The sequence below is a fragment of the Erythranthe guttata genome, chromosome 7 (genome assembly GCF_056151865.1).
Source record: "Erythranthe guttata isolate IM_541 chromosome 7, IM_541, whole genome shotgun sequence".
In the NCBI taxonomy this organism is placed as follows: Eukaryota; Viridiplantae; Streptophyta; class Magnoliopsida; order Lamiales; family Phrymaceae; genus Erythranthe; species Erythranthe guttata.
In genome coordinates, this window is record NC_142539.1 from 11,110,221 (window position 1) to 11,133,655 (window position 23,435).

The 23,435-nt window shown below is 35.5% G+C and overlaps 1 protein-coding gene across 1 annotated transcript; it reads right to left on the minus strand.

Annotated features, from left to right (window-relative positions):
• Window positions 1–15,927: 15,927 nt before the first annotated feature.
• On the minus strand, window positions 15,928–19,211 carry LOC105970677 (uncharacterized). The gene is given in 7 exon segments (XM_088820940.1): window positions 15,928–16,304; window positions 16,307–17,980; window positions 17,983–18,081; window positions 18,084–18,385; window positions 18,387–18,577; window positions 18,579–18,679; window positions 18,682–19,211. Coding segments are annotated over 7 exon segments (3,129 nt in total). The 5' UTR covers window positions 19,082–19,211; the 3' UTR covers window positions 15,928–15,942.
• Between the last annotated feature and the right edge of the window lie 4,224 nt (window positions 19,212–23,435).

Below are 23,435 nucleotides of genomic sequence, written 5' to 3' on the forward strand. Positions count from 1 at the left end.
TTAAGTATTGAGCCCACATAAAATGATCTGTTGTGATCTGGGCCCAATAGCTATATTAATTCAAAGCCCAACTTGGGAAATCGGGCCCAATGTTACTTAAGCCCACTGATGAGTCAAACCTAGATCTTGAACGTCGGATAGAGGGCTTCAATCTGAGCCCTCCATTTACCCACTCCTCTTTCTTCTCTCAACCCTAGCAGCTTTGTTCTGCTGCGCCGTTTCTCTCTCTTCCCTTGTCCCCTTCTCTCTCTACAGTGTATCGTCACCCCTTGTCGTTTTCCGGCGACACCTTCGCAGGTCCGGCCGGACAATGGGTGTCCTTACCGTCGCAGCACATTTAATGCTGAAGACCGTTGAAACTCCGTGTATTTATACTGTGGTGAGAGAGAGAGACAAGTGTGATTCACCTTTTATTCAAATCCCTTCATTTCTGGTCTTAATCCTCTTCTGTGAGGGTTTCGGCTTTGTGTGTGCAGAAATCTGGGTTTGTGCTGAGTGGAGAGGGTGAGTTATCACCGAGTTGACTGTGCATGTGTTGGTGAGTCAACTCGGAGTGAGGTTTGGGGTCAGATCTAGGGTTTCGATCAGTGGCAGTGCTTGGTGCTTGTTTTCGGTTGGTGTTACCACCAGACCTTGGATCTTCAGTTGAACACTGGTAATAGGGAACTGAGCCGTACTTTATTATATACTCTTTTTGTTTTCTTTTCAACCTGTGTTATCTAACTGTCTTTACAGATCTATGGCTATGTTTGGAAGAACCTGTACCTAACAGTGGTACCAGAGCATCAGTTGGACACTCGTTCTTTTGCAGACTCGTGCTACGGATTTAACTACTGTGACTCACTCACTCTGTTTCTGGGTAAAATCCTGGAAAACCTGTGGTTGACCTTGTGTGGTCAAAACTTGCTTCCGCTGTTCTCTTGTTCTGGGCCAACTCAGGCTACTCGCCACTCCAAAACTTCCCTTGTCCGGACCGCTTAGTGTCGCAGGAATCTGGGGAAGGGGGGTAGTCTGAGACAGCCCAGCCTTCGACCGGTTACTTTGGTACCTTCTGGGCCAACTCTTACTATTTGCCACTCCAAACTTCCCTTGTCCGGACCGCTTAGTGTCGCAGGAATCTGGGGAAGGGGAATAGTCTGAGAAAGCCCAGCCTTCGACTGGTTATTTCGTTGCCCTCTACAACACTTGGCTCTCTGTTGGGCCTACTGGGATCATCTTGTGTGTTTACTTTCTGTTGCTGTCTGTGTGCAGCTTGTGTGGTTTATTTTTCCTGTTGCTGTCTGTGTGCAGCTTGTGTGTTTCTTTTCTGTTGCTGTCTGTGTGCAGCTTATTTGTTTGTGTGCCTCTTACTTGTGTCTGAGCCCTTGTTTGTTTCTCTTCTGTGTGAATATGAATTCTTATCCTGTGGCTACCTTTGATGGTAAGGGTGATTTCGCTATATGGAAACAGAAAATGAAAGGTGTTTTAGTCCAACAGAAATGTTTTAAGGCTATAACTCAAACTTATGATGATAAAACCACAAAAGAAATGAAAGATGATTTTGATGAACTTGCTTACTCCCTGATTATTCTGAACCTATCTGACTCTGTGATTAGAAAGATAGGTAAGCTTGATACTGCTAAGGATTTATGGGATAAGTTAGAAGAGCTTTATACTGATACCTCTTTACCCTCAAAAATGTTTTTACTGGAAAAGTTTTTTAGATTTAAACTTGACTTGCACAAAGATATAGATGAAAATCTTGATGTTTTTACAAAACTTGTGCAAGACATAAAGTTAACTGGGGATAAAACCATTGATGAATATACCCCCATTGTTCTTCTAAATGCTATTCCAGATTCTTACAGTGATGTCAAATCTGCTATTAAGTATGGCAGAGACAAAGTGACTCTTGACACTGTGATAAATGGTTTGAAAAGTAAGGAACTAGATTTGAAAACTACCAAAGGCAACAAGTTTTTGGGTGATGTAAACTTTGTGAAAAACAAGCATAAAAACAAGTTTTCAAACAAGGGTTCTACCTCCAGTAACCAAAATTTCCAAAAATTTGATAAGGGTAAAGTAGGGAGTAAGAACAAGCTCAAACATAGGAAGTGTTATAACTGTGGCAAGTCTGGTCATTATGCTAATAGGTGTGCTGAACCTAAGAAAGAAGTTAAGTCTAATAATGAACAGGCTAACCAAGTTGCAGAGAACATGGGTGATGTGTTTATGATTACTGATGAGTATCTTGATTTTGTGAATTCTGTGTCTGCATCTTTGACTGATAATGACTGGTTAATGGATTCTGCTTGCTCTAATCATATGACACCTCACAGAAGCATGTTCTCCTCCTATGTTAAATTGGAAAATGGCTCTGTGTCCATGGCTGATAGCAGCAAAAGGCATGTGCTAGGTATAGGAACTGTATGTCTGAAATTTCAATCTGGTTTTGTGCTTAAACTGAAAAATGTGAGACATGTTCCTAAGCTGAGTAGCAATCTGATGTCTTGTGCTATCTTGGAGGATTCTGGGTATAAGGGTACTTGGGGTGATGGGGTTATGAATATTATGCATGATGGTTTAATTTCTTTCAAAGCTGTTAGAATGCACAATATGTATGTTGCATCTGCATTATCTGTTTCACATGTTAATTCTGTCCAGCATGACATGACTGATCTTTGGCATAGAAGATTAGGTCACATCAGTAGTAAGGGACTAGGAATCTTGCATAAAAACAAGTATCTGAGTGATGACATTGTTGTTGATATGCCTTTGTGTGATTCATGTGTTATGGGTAAACAGTCTAAAGTGAAATTCCCTAAATCTCCCTTCCCTAATACTTCTAAGTGTACTGAAATCCTTGAATATGTTCATGCTGATGTTTGGGGTCCTGCACCTGTCTCCACACCTGGTGGAAACATATATTTCTTGTCTGTTGTTGATGATTTTTCAAGAAAAGTGTTTGTTTTCTTACTTGTGCAAAAGTCTGATGTTTTTGATAAGTTCAAATCTTGGAAAACCTTTATTGAAAATCAAACTAACAAGAAACTTAGAACCCTTAGAACTGATAATGGCACTGAATTTTGCAATCATGAATTTGATTCTCTGTGTGCTGAATTTGGCATTAGAAGACATAGGACTGTTGCATATACACCTCAACAGAATGGCATAGCTGAAAGAATGAATAGAACATTAATGGATAGGGTTAGATCCATGTTGCATGCATCTGGTTTGCCAAAAGTTTTTTGGGGTGAAGCTGTCTTAACAGCTGCTTATGTGATTAACAGATCTCCATCTGTGCCTTTGTCTGGAAATTTGCCTGAAACTTTGTGGACTGGGAAACCAGCTGATTTGTCTAATTTGAGAGTTTTTGGATGTTCTGCTTTTGTGCACCATAAAACTGATAAATTAGAACCTAGATCCTTAAAATGTGTTTTTATTGGATATCCTGAAGGGGTAAAAGGTTATAGATGTTGGCTAAAGAATGAACATGGTTTTAAAACTATCATTAGTAGAAATGTTGTTTTCAATGAAAATGAATATCCTTGTTTGCCTGTGCCTTCATTTATTGTTCCCCCCTCTGCTCCAATTGAGGTGGAGAAATCTCCTCTTGAGAGTGAGGAAATTGATATTGTTGATGATGATGATTCATCTTCTGTGCCTGAAAATGTGTTTGATCAAAATGTTGAGTCTGATTTGCCTGAAATTGATGATTTGCATGATTATCAGCTTGCTAGGGATAGACCTAGAAGAGAAATTAGGAAACCTCATCATCTTGATAATTTTCAGCTTGCATCTTTTGTGTTCAATGTGTTTGATGCTTTAGATGGGAATGAACCTAAGTGCTACAAAGATGCTTTAAACTCTCCAGATTCTGCTATGTGGTTATCTGCTATGAAAGAGGAAATTAACTCTCTGCATGTCAATCATACTTGGACTCTTGTTCCAAAACCTGCTAAGTGCTCTTTGATTGAATGCAAATGGCTGTTTAGAGTTAAGCATGAATCTGATTCTGTTAGATATAAAGCTAGGCTTGTAGCTAAAGGTTTTACACAAAGAGAGGGTATAGACTACACTGAAATCTTTGCTCCTGTTGTTAAATTCACCACTGTCAGAATTTTGCTTGCCTTAGTTGCTCATTTTGATTGGGAACTCAAGCAAATGGATGTTAAAACTGCTTTTTTGCATGGTGATCTTGATAAGCAAATTTTCATGTCTCAACCCGAAGGTTTTATTGATTCTGATAAACCTGATTATGTCTGTTTGTTGAAGAAGTCTCTGTATGGCCTTAAACAGTCTCCTAGGCAGTGGAACAAAAAATTTGACTCTTGCATGCTCTCTTTGAAATTTAAAAGAAGTGAATTTGATCCTTGCTTGTATTTCAAAGATGACTGTCTATCTCCTGTGTTCCTATTGATCTATGTTGATGATATGCTTATTGCTAGTCCCTGTTTAAAGGCTATTGATCATGTTAATAAATGCTTAAGTGAAAACTTTGACATGAAATTTCTTGGTGACTCTAAGAGAATTCTGGGAATGGACATAATCAGGAATAGGAAAGATTGTTCTTTGTTTCTGAACCAATCTGCCTATGTTGAAAAGATCTTAGATAAATTTGCCATGAAAAATGCCAAGTCTGTGTCTGTGCCTCTAGCTGCTCATTTCTTGCTAAGTAAGGAACAGTCCCCAAAGACTGAACCTGAAATCTGTGATATGAAATCTGTTCCTTATGCAAATGCAATTGGTTCTATAATGTATTTAATGGTAAGTACTAGGCCTGACATTGCATATGCTGTTAGCTGTTTGAGTAGATATATGGCTAATCCTGGCATGCCTCATTGGGAGGCTGTGAAATGGCTAATGAGATATCTAAGAGGATCTGCTAGAACAGGGATTGAATTTTCTAGGTGTGAAAAAGGAATTGTCTTATGTGGTTATGTAGACTCTAATTATGCTAATAACAGAGATAATAGGAAGTCCACCACATCTTATGTGTTTACTTTGTGTGGTTCTTGTATTTGCTGGAAATCTCAACTTCAAAACATTGTAGCCCTTTCCACCACAGAGGCTGAATACATTGCAACCACAGAGGCTATAAAAGAATCTCTCTGGTTGAAAGGGCTGCTCTCAGAAATTGGCTTCTTGAAAGGTAAAGTTGTTGTTTTCTCTGACAGCCAATCAGGTATACAATTGTGCAAGAACCCTGTCTTTCATGACAGAACAAAACACATTGAGATCAAATACCACTTCATCCGGAAAGTGGTGAAAAAGGGTGAGATAGACCTGGAGAAAATTCCTTCTGAATTCAACCCTGCTGACATGGGCACTAAGTGCCTGCCTGTGGAAAAATTGAGATCATGTTTGAGAATTTTGAACATTGTCTCAAAACATGATTAAAAACAGACATGTGTTTGTCTGCTTGCTTTGTGCAAGTCTGTTGATGCTTTCTATGTGATTGCTTGCTTTATTTGTTTGTCTTAACTTCTATGTGATGTTAAGTGTTGGTTTTATCTTGGTGATTACCCCCTTTGTGGAAAAAATACTGTGTGAATCTTCTACTACAACCTGTATGATTAGTGTTTAAGATTCACAGTTACGGCAATGATGATCCCAATCCATTAAGTGTGTGTCATACTGATCCTTTTATTGGTCTCAGGTGGAGAATTGTTAAGTATTGAGCCCACATAAAATGATCTGTTGTGATCTGGGCCCAATAGCTATATTAATTCAAAGCCCAACTTGGGAAATCGGGCCCAATGTTACTTAAGCCCACTGATGAGTCAAACCTAGATCTTGAACGTCGGATAGAGGGCTTCAATCTGAGCCCTCCATTTACCCACTCCTCTTTCTTCTCTCAACCCTAGCAGCTTTGTTCTGCTGCGCCGTTTCTCTCTCTTCCCTTGTCCCCTTCTCTCTCTACAGTGTATCGTCACCCCTTGTCGTTTTCCGGCGACACCTTCGCAGGTCCGGCCGGACAATGGGTGTCCTTACCGTCGCAGCACATTTAATGCTGAAGACCGTTGAAACTCCGTGTATTTATACTGTGGTGAGAGAGAGAGACAAGTGTGATTCACCTTTTATTCAAATCCCTTCGTTTCTGGTCTTAATCCTCTTCTGTGAGGGTTTCGGCTTTGTGTGTGCAGAAATCTGGGTTTGTGCTAAGTGGAGAGGGTGAGTTATCACCGAGTTGACTGTGCATGTGTTGGTGAGTCAACTCGGAGTGAGGTTTGGGGTCAGATCTAGGGTTTCGATCAGTGGCAGTGCTTGGTGCTTGTTTTCGGTTGGTGTTACCACCAGACCTTGGATCTTCAGTTGAACACTGGAAATAGGGAACTGAGCCGTTCTTTATTATATACTCTTTCTGTTTTCTTTTATTCCTGTGTTATCTAACTGTCTTTACAGATCTATGGCTATGTTTGGAAGAACCTGTACCTAACAAACAGTAAAATTCTTCTCCGATGTTCACCTCCAATCAGAACACTATGATTACCTCCGACGGACACCATTCTACAATCTCGAGGACTTACAATGCTAAAGCCCAGTCCTTGGTCATTGGGGGCAAGAATCTCACCATCGAACCTGACGAGTGCGAATTGATATTCGGTATAAAATTTGGCCCTGTACGAATTCGTATCGGCATATCGCAGCGGCCAAAAGAAGGCCTGATGAAAAAAAATTGCAAATTACAATCACCTGACTTTTTCGGATGTAAAAAACCACTAAGAGAGTCATTGGCTGGGAGAGAGCAAGAAGACGTCGATGATATAATATAATTGAATTATTGATAGTGCTACATCTAATGTGCAACTGTCTCTTCAATTCATCACCAAGCATAGCGGCTTGGTGGATGTTCAAATATTGCGACAACACTGTCAATATGAACATATATAATTGGGCACGAGGGGAGACAAAATTCTTCCTATACCATATCAGATCCATCCTTGCAGACAAAGTGAAAAGGTGCACATTGTATGAAGTAATATGTAGTAACATGTAGCTATGTTATAGAATAAATTAATACTTTTTGTTTTAAAATTTATTGTATATAATATTTTGGAACATCAGTTCTAAAATAAATTTAAAGTAAATGATTAGTAGATATTGTTACAATTTTGTCAACCTTGGGGCCCCTAAATATTAAATCTATAATGTGTTAATTATTTATTTTTATACATAAAATAAGAATCAATATTCATTAGTGTATTTAAGTTTTATAATTATTTATGAAGTCTATTTGCTATAAAGATTATACTTATACGTTATGGGATGAAGTGAACCAGCAAATCATCATGTTAATTTTGAATTTCTTTTTCTACTTTTTAAGTTATTTTATATTTATACATTTCAAAAAATATTTTGGGGGCACTGGCCTGAACACCCGTCATCTTTTATTCCATCATTTTTAGAAATGTTTTTTATATGTTTTTAGTATATTTAATTTCAAACATGCTTTAATATAATTGATTTGTTAAATAGCGGCATCCTTTAATATAATTGATTTGTCAAATAGCGGCCCCACTTTAAATTGTTCTTTAAATCTTGCCTAGGGCCTCGAATTCTCAGGAAAGGACCTAAAATTGATAGTGCTACATTTAATGTGCAAGTGCTTATTCAATTCATCACCAAGTACAGTGGCTTGGTAGATGCTCAAATATTGCGACAACGCTGTCAATATGAACATATATAAATTGGGCACGAGGGTAGAAAAATATCTTCCTATACCATGTTAGATCCATTCTGCATATAAAGTGAAAGTGTGCATACCATTACTGTTGATGAGTTTACTTCCTACAAAATAGTTATATGGTGAATGTTGTATGAAGTAATATGCAGTAACATATAGTTATATTATAGAATAAATTATAAAATATAATATATAACAACTGTGCTATAGAAAATATAAAATATAATATATAACAACTGTGCTATAGAAAATAGAACCGTGCAAATGTATATGGAGTTTGAATACTAAAATTATAAGCTAATAAAATAAGGCCTATTTAAGCTTCTGCAAAAGACATTTAGTGAGGGAGAATTGATACATTTCTTATTAGTGAATGTCCCTTGTTATCCCTATTTATACACAAAATAGTACAAGCCTTGTCATCTTAGTTTAAGGATATCTACAAGCAAATGAAGACACGTAGCTAACATACATTTAGTCCACAAGTAATAGGTATGTTTATAATAAAGATGAATGTTCCAGAATTCTAAAAATTGTTTCTTTTGAAAGCTTTTGACTACAACCAGACTTTTAGAATTTTCTAAAAGTATATTATTTTTCTAATTTTAAAAGTTTTTTTTTTGGAAAAGTTTTTTTCTTCTTGAAAAAAAAGTTATTTTTATCAATATTACCGTCTTGGCCTGCAATATTACTACCGGATACAGTAATTTAACTATTTGAGCCAATAATTTAACTATTAGTAATTTAACTATCTGAGACAGTGATTTTACTTTTTAATTAATTTTATCGTCTAAACATTTAATTTTACTGTTTCCGCCCATAATATTACTATTTTCGACCGTAGTATTACTGTCTCCAACCGTAATATTATTGTCTCATGCAGTATTATTGTTAGGGGCAGTAATGTTGACTAATATTACTGTTCGGGGCAGTAACATTAGTAATATTACTGTTCGGGGCAGTAGTATTACTAATATTATGGTTTTGACATTCAATATTACTGTCTCAAACAATAAATTTTTTTGTTAACACAAAAATTTCGAGAAAAAAAAGTTTCCAAAAAAAAAAATCAACGCTCGAATTGGGCCGGAAAAAAATATCATAAAAAAAATTATTTTTCAAAAAAATTGTTTTCAAAAAATTATAAAAATGGTGGTTAATGTGATATATTTGTTCAAATCCCAGGCCAATGTCCAATATTGATGAAGTTAGAGTGTAATAGATGGAATTGATGAAAATTCTATTACGAGGGATATTTTAGACAAAAGACATGTGAATGAATTTATTTGCGAGATTGTTTTTTATCTGGACCTATATGCGTTTAAGTACCTTGTCATTGATCTATTTGCCATTTTCCCATTATTTCAAGTTAATTATTATTATTTTTATTTCAAAAAAATAACGTTAAGAAAATAAAATAATTTAATCTTTTTTTTTTTATGGGGGTTTTTGTGCATAAGTCCCTAACGAAACATCTTTATTAATTTAGGTTTATGGGCTATATCTCATTCACCAATAAGCCCATCCATTTAATATTTATTATAAATAAAGGAAAAAATTTACGTATATGACAAATTTACCCCAACCCTTTATACCCAATTCTTAATTGTAACCCCAATTTAATCAATTTTAACCACAAAAATTCAATTTTGACTTTTTTTTTTCAAATTCTTTTTTTGCCGCCGGACTCCGGCGTTGAATTTTGGATTTTTTTTTCTCTAGTCTGTTTTTTCCGCCGTTGGATTCCGGTGTTGACGTTTTTTTAGTGCTTTAGTGTTTTTTTTTTCTTTTTTTTTTTTCTTTTATTTCCTTTTTTTTATGTCCGCCGCTAAACGTTAACCGTAATTGTGATGTCATTAACGGTAATTATACTGTCACTAATAGTAAATTAACGTAATTATACTGTCACTGATAGTACATTAACGTAACTGTACTGCCGTTGACAATACATTTATGTAATTGTACTGCCGTTGACAGTAAAGTAACGTAATATTATTATTTTTTTTTTGTTATTAATTTTTTTTTTTATTTTGTTTGATTTGTTGACAAGTCAACGTAATTATATTACTATCGCTGACAGTAAAATAACTGTAAACACAATAACAATATTATTATTTTGTTTGGGTTTTTTTGTTTTGTTTGAGTTATTCACGGAGTAACGTAATAATATTACTGTCTATTATTTTAATATTACTGTGATTGACGTTTTACTGTTGTTATAGTAATATTACTGTCACTCACAGTAGTATTAATTCTTTTGGCTTTTTATTATGTTTACATTTGTTGAACCGTCAACATATTAATATTACTCTATTACACAGTAATAATGAGTTTTGTTGTTTTAATATTACTGTGCTAGAGATTAATATAGCAATATTATTGTGTTAAACTATAGTATAGTTAATTTTACTGTGTTTAACAGTAATGTAGTTAATATTATTGTCAATCACATCAATATTGATGTTTAAACGAGTAAAAAAAGATGTTACATAAAGAAAGAAAAGAAAAAAATTTCGAAAAAGTTTACGCTGGCGACCGGCGGTCAACCCTGGAAACTGGTGGCGGAAAAATCAGGAAGAAAAAAAAAGTCTTTTACGTTAATTGTTCATGGCGGTGACGGACGAAATTGTTCATATAAATGCGTTTAGGGTCAAATTAAGGTTAGATAAAATTAAATGATGAAACTGGAGCATATTAAAATACGAGGGGTTATTATAGTCTTTTACAAACCTCTGGACCATGTGCAAACTTTTTTATAAATGAGTTTATTGTTTGGATCTCTTTATGAATAAGTGTCCATTAATTGATGGGCTTATTTGTAAAGACCTCTTTTTTTATAGGGGTTTTTGTGCATATGTCCTTAACCAAACATTTTTATTATTTCAGGTTTAGGAGCTATATATTTTTCACCAATAAGCACATCCCTTTAATATTTATTATAAATAAAGGAAACATTCATGTATATGACAATATTACCTCCAACCCTTTATACACAATTCTTAATTGTAACCCCAATTTAATCAATTTTGACCATAAAAATCCAATTTTGATTTTTTTTTTCAATTTTTTTTTTGCCGCCAGATTTCGACGTTGATTTTTCGATTTTTTTTCCTGGTCTATTTTTTCCACCGCTGGATTTTGACGTTGATTTTTTTTAATTTATTTTTAGCGTTTTTTTTTTTTTTTTTTTTTTTTTTTTTTATTTTTTATACGTCCGCCGCTTAAAACGTTGACCGTAATAGTGCTGTCTATGATAGTAAATTAACGCTATTATACTGTTAATGACAGTACATTAACGCAATTGTACTGCCGTTGACAATACATGTATATAATTGTTCTGCCGTTGACAGCAAATTAACGTATTATTATTATTTTGTTATTTATTTTTGTTATTTTTTTTGATTTGTTGACAAGTCAACGTAATTATATTATTGTCATTGACAGTAAAATAACTGTAAACACGATAATATTACTGTTAACCACATCAATATTATTATTTTTTTTGTTTTTTTGTTTTGTTTGAGTTATTCACAGCGTAACGTAATAATATTACAGTCTATTATTATAATATTATTGTAAACACAATAATATTACTGTGGTTGACAGTAATATTACTGTTGTTATAGTAATATTGCTGTCAACCACATCAATATTATTTTTTTGTATAGGTTTTTTTGTTTGTTTGAGTTATTCACGGAGTAACGTGATAATATTACTGTGGTTGACGGTAATATTACTGTTGTTATAGTAATATTACTATCACTCACAATAATATTAATTCTTTTGGTTTTTTATTATGTTTACATTTGTTGAACGGTCAACATAGTAATATTACTTTATTACACAATAATAACGAGTTTTGTTGTGTTAATATCACTGTGCTAGAGATTAATATACCAATGTTAATGTGCTAAATTGTAGTATAGTTAATTTTACTGTGTTTAACAGTAATATAGTTAATATTATTGTCAATCACAACAATATTGTTGTTTAAACGAAAAAAAAAGATGTTAGAGAAAGAAAGAAAGAAAGAAAGAAAGAAAGAAAGAAAAAATCAAAAAAGTCAACGCCGGAGAGCGGCTTTGACCACCGGTCAACGCCAGAAACCGGTGGCGGAACAATCAAAAGAAAAAAAAAAGTCAATGCCGGAGACCGGCGGGCTGTAACGGACGAAATTGTCCATAAAAATGTGTTGGGTCAAAATTGAATTATTTGTGAAATTTGGGGTCAAATTGAGATTATATTAAATTAATGATGAAATCGGAGCATATTAAAGTATGAGGGACTATTTAAATGATAAATCACATACTCTGTTTATAAATCCAAAATTTTTCTCTCTCTCAACCTGTGATTAAAGATCGATCGAAGAAGTCATGTCTGCCTCCATAATTTTGCTTATACTCGATCCGGTAACTGGCCAGCTTATGTTTCTTACCCCGGCGTACGGGGAAACTCACCTAGGAGAAGATCGTACATATAATAATGGCGTCCGAGGAAGATTTTGTGTCCGGATATTCTCGATAATAAAGGAGACGAGGAGGAGGAAACTGAAGTTTGCGCGATGGCATGTGTCACGAGAAAGACGAGGCAGGTGTTGGAATCCTCGGATGCGGACACGAATATATATATATTAAAGTATTTTTTTCAATTGTTCCTTACTGTTTTCCGCACCATAAATACAGTACTTTATTTTTTGATAAAATTTATTTAAAAGTAAAAAGAAACTATTTCCGCAAGGTACAACATTGTCTGAGGTAGCCATGGATGTAAGAAGTAGGCGAGGAAGACGAGATCATATTTAGATGATTGTAACTAGGGTTAATAGCATTTCGCCACCTGAACTTTGCCCGTTTTTGCACTTTACCACCTTAACTAAAAAAAGTTGCAAGCGCCCACCCAAACTCGATTTTTTGACGCACATAACCACCTAAGGGGAATATTCCGGCGAATATTCTCATTTTTCAACGCACGCGCGATGCACATGCGAAAGTACAAGGGCTTTTTCGTCTTTTTACTTGAAAATATTATAAGGGGTGAAATTGAAAGTACCAGGGACTCAATTGAACTTAATTTGAAACTTTCACAACTTCCACCCATCATCTTCTTCGTCTCCCTCTTGCTGCAAAACAGGGGAATCAGGATATTTCACACCACCGCCACCAACATCTCTCTCCACCGCCGTACCACCACCTGAAATTATCATATCAAATTACTAAAAATTCAATATGAAAAATCCCTTATCTCAAAAGAAAAAGAAAAAGAAAAAGAAAAAAAAAAGAAAAAAAGGGAAAGAGAAAAGGCTTGCTCCGTCTTCTTCCTCTCTCCGGCACCGCATCACCACCACCACATCTGCTCCGCCGCCGCACCACCACCACCTCCACCACAACCAAATCTGCCACCTATACTAACGCCTAAGCCTCCACCGACTCCACCTTCAATTCCTCCACTGTCACCTCCAACTCCACCACCAATTCCTCCACCAACACCTCGTCCAAATGTCCAACTCCTCCGGCTGTACCCAAAACCCCTCGCGACGCCGCCGCAGCCAATTTCTTTTCTAAAACCACCACCACCAAATCTGCTGGCGGCAGATTTAAGAGTACAAATCCCCTCACATTCAATTAGTGAATTTGGAAAGAATCACCGCCGGATTATGTGAGGCTAGGCATCACCGCCAATCGACGGCGATATGGATGGTGCAGAGTTTTTCTCATCCGGTGAATGGGAGGTTTATGTCCTCTATTTGCGGTGGGCCGCGAAGCAGAGGCGGCGGAGGGCTGCGAAGCAGAGTTAGCAGACGATAAAGGGTCGCGAGGCAGGCAACCGGCGAATTAGAGGCGGCGGACGGCGAATAAGAGGCGGCGGGCGGCGGACGGCGGTGGGCTGAAGAAGGACGAAGAGTAATTAATTTCGAATTTGTGAAAGTTTCAAATTAAGTTCAATTGAGTCCCTGGTACTTTCAATTTCACCCCTTATAATATTGAGTTCTTCGTACGCAATCATCGTTTGATGCAACACACATGATATTCATGTCCGCAATTGAAACTTGATCATATCATCCAAGCAAATCGCACAAATATCATCACTCTCCTCATCCTCTCCTTTACGACACGAATCCCTTGTTTTCAGACAGTTTTCGATATCTTCTTCGGACAAAAAAAGAGGCCAAATTGTAATTTATGATACTTAAATTAGGGGTTTGATTGCAATTTCCCCAAAAACCATAATACCGTCTCTTCTCCAACACTGCCACATAGAACCTAAGGAAAAAAAAAATTGCACCACTTATCCGCCACTCTCCGTCCATTGCCGCCCTAACTAAGCACCGTTGTCGTCTCCACCCTCTTGTGAACCGAATTAGCTATTCCGGTGAAGGCAAAACTAATACCGCAATTCCGTATGACAACTCAATCCTGCACAAATTTCCACAAATCAATCCGACTTTCGTAGGGTTAGGTCACCAAGTTGGTTTGCAAAACATCTTTAAAGTACATCTATTTCATCCCTCATTCCTCAAAATTGTTCTAAAGTGATCCTTCTACTAACCATTCCGCCAATAACTAACGGAATCATTAATAACCAATGGAATATTCCATGAGTTGACAAATCAAAAAAAATATATTTGCATTAGGCTTCATATCATAATTTTGTCTAAGTTCATATCATAAATTTGTCTAAGTTCATAGACATAAAAGAGAAGTAATACAAAATATAATGTGATGATGCTCCGAAAATGGTGGATCAGCCCAATAACGGGAATGCCGAGGGTCCTTGCCACGTGTGCAAAGGGATCAAGGGTGTGTCGGGTGGAGCCCGACGGTTACACCCCGATGCTCAAGTTAGAGATCATGAATGATATTTTGCAAATGCTTAAATATCACTCAAGAGAGAATAACTTACGAAATGATTCATACCTCATATTTATAGATAAATTTGGTTGCTCATTTCTTGTAGAAAATTAATGTGGGATGAAAATATAGAAGTAGTGCTCTTATAGGAATTTTAAATGCCTATGAAAATTTACTTATCTGTTGAGACAGATTACGTGTTACGACATTAGGTGTGGTAACAGAATTCTTGTGTTGTCACAGTAATTAACCTACTAAAAGCAGAATAAAGAATACAAGAATTTAATGTCGTTCGGATACAAACGTACCTTACATTCACGAGGACTTGCAAACTAGTTCAGATTTACAGTGTACATTAATAGGACTTAATAAAACACTAAAAACTCCCTCTTTATGTTATACGCCGTTCTTGCACACGACTCGAACTTGTTGATAATCAAAGCAATTCCTCCATCCGCACTCTTGGACTCCTTCCAATGTTGAACTCTCTTCAAACGGCGGATCGACCTCTCCGACCCCGAGATCTTTTAAGCACTTCTCCCGAAACGCCGATCTTCTTTATGGCCTGTTAGAAGAAACCCGTCCTGTTACCACACCTGATGTGCCGACGGGGCTGCAGCATGGGCTGCACCCTTCAAAGCCTTTATGCTGGGATTTTTCTTATTAAAGCTCCATAGGACTCATATGAGGACTCATATGAGGTTGAGGGCCTTATATATGCACGGATTTACGACCCTAAACATAACTTGAGCCCAAAGAAATCGATTTAACTAGGTAATAGAATTCTAGTCGATTTCTACTTCTATTCTAGATAAGTACAAAAGATACCTAATTAGAATATAATACATGGAAATAAATCTAAGTCCTAATAACAATAGTACAAGAATATGACTCTAATTAATTCCAAAATAAACATGGAAAACAAATCTTTGTCAATTTTTAATTACCACATATGGCGGATTTCTTCAATGTTCACTAACAGAAATCTGGCGCCAATAATTATAGTATCTTGTTAATCCCCCTGTATTTTGTTGGAACCTAGCTCGAATCCTAGGTAATGAAGAAACTTGTCTGAATTTGCCTAAAGTTTGAGAAACTTGACTTAGTTTTTGTCTGATTTGGCTGAAGGACTAGACTCGTTTTTATTAGAGAACACGGACCTCAATTCAACCAGGCGAAAGTAAATTTTCAAGACCTAAGTACAGAACTAGAAACTAGAAGAGTTTCCTATCATATTATAACTGACACGTATTGCAAAAACTTATTCAAATTAAAAAATATAATACCAAACAAACAAAGCATCAAGTGCTTAACATACATAATATTCTACCTTCCGTGCATTATTACACAGTTTATTGTAGATAAAATCCTTACTTAACATCGTTGAAGCTGCATTAGGACAGTAGTGGATAATCTTCGGTTTCAGGTTTAATCCCTGTGGGAATACGTACACCGACCTTTGATTTTCTGCATCTCTGTAAAAGCTTCTTTCATGTTTATTCTATCACCAGAAGATTCCGCACAACACTTCAAAGCCAACTCCAATATTGATGACACACATTTCACCTTTTTCTCAAAGCTCTGTTCGTTTTCCGTATTCAATAAATTGGCATCTACCAACTCAGTTAATGACTCGTTATGAAGTGAGCTTTGAACCCAACTCTTTAAGGTTAAATCTCCACCAAACATATCATCACTTTGCCATTTTCTCGTAAAGGTTTCCAGCACCATCACTCCATAGCTATAAACGTCACACCTTGTCGAAACTAATCCTTCCATACCATACTCTGTAAAACACCAATCATATAATGCAGTAAATAGAAAGTGAAATCCAATCGAAAATATCTAACATATAGTATGAGTGAAAGTGAGAATATTAACTAACCAGGTGCAATGTAACCCATTGTTGCTAGGGTGTTGGTGTGCACAGTGCTCTCACCTTCGCCCATCCATTTTGCTATCGCGAAATCACTCACATGAGCAACCATTTCTTCATCCAACAACACATTACTTGGCTTCAAATTGCAATGAACAATGAGAGTCCAATAGCCATGGTGAAGATATTCCAACGCACATGCAACATCAATCATTATGTTCAATCTTTGCATTAGATCCAAGCAATAGTTGTGTGAATATAGCCATTGGTCGAGGTTTCCATTCGGCATGTATTCAAGTACCAGTGCCTTGAAATCCTCATTAGAGCAACTACTAATGACTTTGGTGAGATTTCTGTGGCGGATGTTTTGTAATACCTCACATTCGACTTCAATGCTCTTAGAAGCAACTTCTGATAGTGAATTGAAGACCTTGCCAGCGAAAATCTTCCCATCTCTTAGAACAGCTTTGTACACAGAACCAAAACTCCCCACGCCGAGTAAATTCGTCTCACTGAATTGTTCAGTTGCTTGTTGGAGTTCGTAATACGAAATTCTTTCTGGAGGTACTGAAGGTATAGTGGGAACCAACCCGTTAATTCCATTGGTTGCCTTATTTTTTCTTTTGTATCTCATAAAAATGAAGGCGAGAGAGAGAAGCGAGATGAATGCAACAACCCCGATAATAACAAATAAAGCTAAGTGTGCTCTTTTCATGCTTGACTTGTGTTCGGAAACATTATGGTTGCAAAGTGGTACATGTAACCTTGGAATTCCACACAATGCATCATTTCCCTTAAATGACTCGATAGTGAAGTTTTCAAAATGACCACCGGTTGGAATTTCTCCTTTCAGAGCATTGAAAGAGACATTAAAGTAGTCGAGGTATTGAAGTTTTTCTAAAGACTTTGGGATTGAACCAGAGAGGTTATTGCAAGACAAGTCTAGAGCTTCTAAACTTATCATGCTTCCCATTGGCTCAGGAATAGAACCTTCGAGTTGATTATATGCCAAAGACAAATTAGTCAATGATATTAAATTTCCGATTGTGCTTGGAATAGACTCTAACAACTGGTTCATTGATAGATCGATGTGAGTTGCTTTCACTAAATTACCTATTTCGGGAGATAGAAATCCACTCAAAGAATTTGACGACAAGTCTAAATTCAGCAAATCTATGAGGCGCCACACGTTTGATGGTATGCTTGAAGATAGCATGTTGGAATCTAGAAAGAGATTTCTTATAGATGTAATATTTCCTAAACATTTTAGAATCGAACCAGAAAATTTATTTTGGCTCAAAGATAAAGTTAATAAGCTTTGTAAATCACAAAGATCCTTTGGAATGGAACCACGCATATTATGTTTTTCTAGATATAACCCTTGAAGCGTATGCAAATTTTTTACAGTACCAAACAACTCATTCCCGCCTAAAGAAAGTACCACGAGGTTGCTTAAATTACCGATTTCTGCCGGGATGATACCCTTAATTTTACAATTGTCGGCAGATAATATTTGGAGGGAGGTAGAAAAGTTCCCAATGGAAGTTCGAATGGTTCCATCTAAAGGTACGGAACCGGTGAATTTGTTAAGAGTTTAGAACAATTAGCAATGAAGCCGGGTATAGCTTCATTGAAGTAATTTGAACCAAGGCCAAGGTGTTCAAGAGCGGGTAACCCGTAATCCAAATTCTTGGAAAACCCCCTGTTAGGCCATTCTCTGTGAGTGCAAGGATTTGAAGATTTGACATGTTAAAGAACTCTAGTGGAATTAAACCACTCAAGTGCTTAAATTCCAATCCTAATTCTTCCAGCTGATAAAGTTTGTCAATTACTTGTTGTAAATCACCTGCCAAGATTAATAAAAGGTAAATACCGGAAATGTTGAAAAAACTAAAGGAGTTGGTCGTCAGCGAGACAGTTTGAAGTTGTGAACATTGCGATAGACTTGATGGAATTTCGCCACTTAGCTGGTTTTTAGCTAGGTAAATTCCTTGGAAGGCTACCACTCAATTCATTTCCTGTGAAAGCTATAACTTCCAGGGTCGACATGTTAAATATGGATGATGGTATATGACCGGAGAGACGATTCTCTTGAACGACCAAAACCTGCAGATTGTGAAGCCTCCCCATATCTTCTGGAATATTTCCTTGAAGAGAATTGAAAGAAAAATCAAGATCTCGTAGATTTAGTCAGATTAGAGACGGAAGTTGGAATGGAACCGGTAAAGCTGTTATTTCGTAGAGAAAAATACTCGAGTTTAGTTAAAAGACCCAACCACGGTGGAATTTGTTTACTCTGAAAGAAATATACTTCAATCTGTGTAGAAAGGACAATTGTTGAGGAAGAACACCACTGAAAAGGTTGAAACTAAAATCGAGTGAAACAAGGAAGGAGAGGTTTCCTAGTTGTGGTGGAATTGCGCCCGAGAGATTCATGTTGGAAATATCGAGTGCAATTACTCGATTATGTCGCACACCGCAAGTGACTCCAATCCATCTACATACAGAGCTCGAATTCGTCCAATTTTCGGTAAGTATGTTAACAGGATCCAAAGTGATATGAGATTTCAGGGCAAGAGGAGCAGATTGATCGGTTTCGAGGGTGGTTGAATATTTTATGGCTAGGCAATAATAAGACATTTGGAGTAGGAGGACTATACATGCAAGAATACAACAAGTTTTCCCCATCATTATATAACTCGCTGTAAAATTATTTTGGTGAACTCCACACAACTATGGGTGGCATTTATTTATATAGTGAAATACTGAAATTCATTAGCTCGATCGATGAGTCTCCTACGAGTTAACGGAGACCTGAATGCAGACAAGAGTTGGAAAATTGCTACAAATTTGTGGTTTATATGTCCTTTGAAATTTATATACGAACAATTTCCATAGACTTGACTTTAAAAGTCCTTATCAGTCGACACTGAACACACCTCCAAATTGTGGAAACTATATACAACATAGTGATATATGTTTTTTGGCATGATATATAAACTGATATCTCAACAAAATTTCATCCAAAGGGACTGATATTAGACAAAGCTTGAGTTGTGTAAAGATTCCGATCCATTGATTATAATGAATTGAGTATTCAAACCATTTCTCACACATAATACAAGTGGAGCTTATTGCATTTACTATTACTGTGAAAATAAAAAAATTAGCAAATATCCCACGTGCTTATTAGTCAAAGGCAAAAATCCCTTCAGAGCAGATCGTGCACCTCACTCGTAAGTTGTCTGTGAAATGACATAATTGTGCCCAAAGGCCTCATCTCTTCTCTTTCTCTCTCCTCTCTTCTTCATCTTGTTCCACTGCTTGCTGTTTTTTTTTTTTTTTTTTCTTTCAACACATCTTCTCACCATGTTCAATGGAGATTTCAAAAAACAAATGGGTAAAGCTTAACATCATAAACAAATCATTTGTTTCGATTTTCTCCACCTTCAAATCCAGGGTAAAAAATACACACGCAGGCGCAAAATCTGCGCTTTTTACACACACGATAAGGCTGCCGGGAATAGAGCTCAAATTCAAGCTAATAGTAGAAATAATATTCAGATGATTGTAACTATATATTATCAAAGTAATGAAAATATGGTGCCAAAAACAGCAAATTAATTGAAAATTATGTAAATAATACATAAAAAACCACGACTATAAATTAGCAGGCAACATAAATCTGAAATTACCTAATACCAATTAATTGTTTTTCCACATTAATCTATATTTTCGATCCGACGTGATGCGACGGCTTTACAGAGCGGACAAGAATTCTTGGTACGCAACCATCGTTTGATGCAACACACATGATATTCATGTCCGCAGCCAAGAATCCCAATCACCATCGTTGTCGTCGTCTCCTCGTTTTCTTCTTCACACGACGTGATCATATCATCCAAGCAAATCGCACAAATTTCATCACTATCTTCATCCTCTACTTTACGACAAGAATCCCTTGTTTTCAGACAGTTCTCGATATCTTCTTCGGACAAACCACTGCCGTTAACGTTTTGACTCGGACTCATCGTATGATCTTCTATTACAGCTTGTTCGGTATCACCAGCCCCAATAACCCAAATTACGGAGTCATCTATTGCATTATCATATATCATCCTATGATCTAGGACATGATAATATACAGTGCCGTTGTTAATTTGCCTGAAACGAGGAGGCTGATCATACATTAATTCTTCCATCGATCTTTCACTAGGGTGAGAGAGAGAAGAGATGGAATTAAGCATATATATATATATATATATATATATATATATATATATTGGTATCTATATTATACCTTGTATATATAAATAGTTTAAGTAATTATTGTGTAATAAGAGTTTGAGTATCGCTCTAATTCCTTATTTTTCGTAATACTTGCCATATTATGGGAGTAAATTGTAAAAAGTACCCCGGTGTAATATAAAAATAGCGAAAACCCCTTGTGAATTTTTTAAATAGCACATAGGACCCATTGTGATTTTAGTCATGGGTAAATGGCAATTAGGCCCATTGATAAGGACATTTAATTTAAAAGGAGACATTCAACTTTTTTGTCTTTCAATTATTTCCAACTCATTCAAACTTATTTGCAAATAAGGAAAACCCATTTACATATACTAAAATTATCCCCAATTCATTGAAACTCAATTCAACTTCAATTTCATGATTTACACCATAATTGAGTCAAATTTCACCAATTAACCAATTTTGACCCTAATTTCAAATTTGACCCGCCACCACCGAAGAACGCCGGTCAGCCGCCGTTGACCGCACCGCCGGTCTACGGGGTCGACTTTTTTTTTTTTTTTTCGGTAGGTCAACCGCCATTGACCGCCGAGTCTCCGATGTTAATTTTTTTTAATCAATATTACTGTATTGGCTGCTAAATTACTGTCTCCAGCAGTTATTTAACTGTTGGAGACAGTAATTTAACTGTTAATTGACTTATTTTTTTTAAAATAAAAAAATATTTTAATTATTATTACCATCTTGGCTGCTAAATTACTGTCTCAAGCAGTTATTTAACTGTCGGAAATAATAATTTTACTGTTCATTGACCTTTTTTTTCTTAAAAAAAATATTTTAATTAACATTACTGTCTCCAGCAGTTATTTAACTACCGGAGACAGTAATTTAACTGTTAATTGACTTTGTTTTTTCGAAATTTTGTTTTTTCTTAAAAAAAATATTTTAATTAATATTACTATCTTGGCTGCTAAATTATTGTATGAACAGTAATATTACTGTTTGGGACAGTAATATTAGTAATATTACTGTTCGGAAATATAATATTCATAATATTACTATCCCAAACAGTAATATTACTGACTGAGACAATAATTTAGCTGCCAATACAGTAATATTAACTAAAATATTTTTTTTCTAAGAAAAAACAAAATTTCCAAAAAAATCAAAAAAAGAAGTCAACGCCGGAGACCGAAGGTTGACCGGCCGGAAAAAAATTTCAGAAAAAAAAGTTAAAAAAAAAACTCCACGCCGGAGACCGACGTTCTCCTGCTGTCAACGCCGGAATCTGGCCGGAAAAAAAAAATCAGAAAAAAAATTATTTTCTGTAAAAAAAAATATTTTTTCAAAAAATTATTATTTTGGGGGTTAATGTGATATATTTGTTTAAATCCAGAGTGAATGTGTAATATTAAGGAAGTTAGAGCATAATGGATGGAATTGAGAAGAATTATATTATGGGGGGTATTTTAGACTAAAGACATGAGAATGTGTTTATTTGAAAAACTTTTTTTTTTTTTTTTTTTTTGTGGATCAATGTGCATTTAAGTCGATTGTCATGTCTATTTTTGCCATTTGTCCTTTAGTCATTAACCAGATGTAAAAAAAAAAAAACCCTCTTGTTTGGATAATTACATCTAACCCCTAAACTATGATTTTTTCTTACACCTCCACCCTTATGGTGTCAAATTCAACATAATCATATAGATTTCGTGGAATGTGTGCTCTAGTTTGTATTCGTTTTATGTTAAAATATAATTTCTGATGCACCACAATCTGATATATACAAGCCAAAAAACACATATTATGATCATCTTGCTTCAAAATGTAGAGTTCGAAGAGGATAAAACGGGTCAAAATTGATAATATTCCATAGAATCTTGAAGATTCTAGTAAATTTTAAACCGCAAGGGTGGACGTGTAAAAAGATTTATAGTTGATGAGTGGTTGTAATTACCCAAACAGAAGGGGGGTTTTCGTAATTTGACCATACTTCAGGGGTGGTTGTAATTTACCCTAAAAAATAAGATTATTTAATCCTTAAAAACAAAAGATTAGGATTGTTAACTAATCATATATTATGGAGAAATCACGTTTAGTACCGATTTTTTTTAATTTTTTTTTCAAATAATATTGAAAGTCTAATATGAAAAATTGAACATCATACATGAAAGTTAAAATATATTTAATTCAGTGTTCTAAAAATCGGCCGAGGCGGTCGATTAATCGGTCTCCGAGGCGGAGGCGGTCCAAAACCTTTACAATTTTAGTGTAAAGGATTGAAAAATTGGTTTTTTGCCTGTGAGACGGTTTTAGGCGGTCTAAGGCGGTCTGAGCCGGTCAAACCTTTAAGGCGGGTCAAACTCGGTGGCAAAAATCGTTTTTTTTTTTTTTTTTTTTTTTATATATATATATATATATATATAATTCAAAATAAAAGTTGGATTTTAATAAAAGAAAATATGAGTTTATGCCTTATTTTGTTTATGTTAATTGTTATTGTTAAAGACTAATGATGTATGCCACGAATGTTCAAGAATAAATGTAAATTAAAAAAAAATATTTTTTTATTTATATTTTATAAGGATATTTATGTATTATGATCTTATGATTATTAAACTTTTATTATGTTATTAGGTTATATACATGATGGAGATATAACTATGTTTAAATATCTTTTTATATGTTTGGAGTATTTATAAATAATATTTAGAAATATATTATATTAAATTTTAAAAATCGATTTATTTCCGATTTATCACTGATTAATCGTGAGTCGGTGCCTGACCGACTC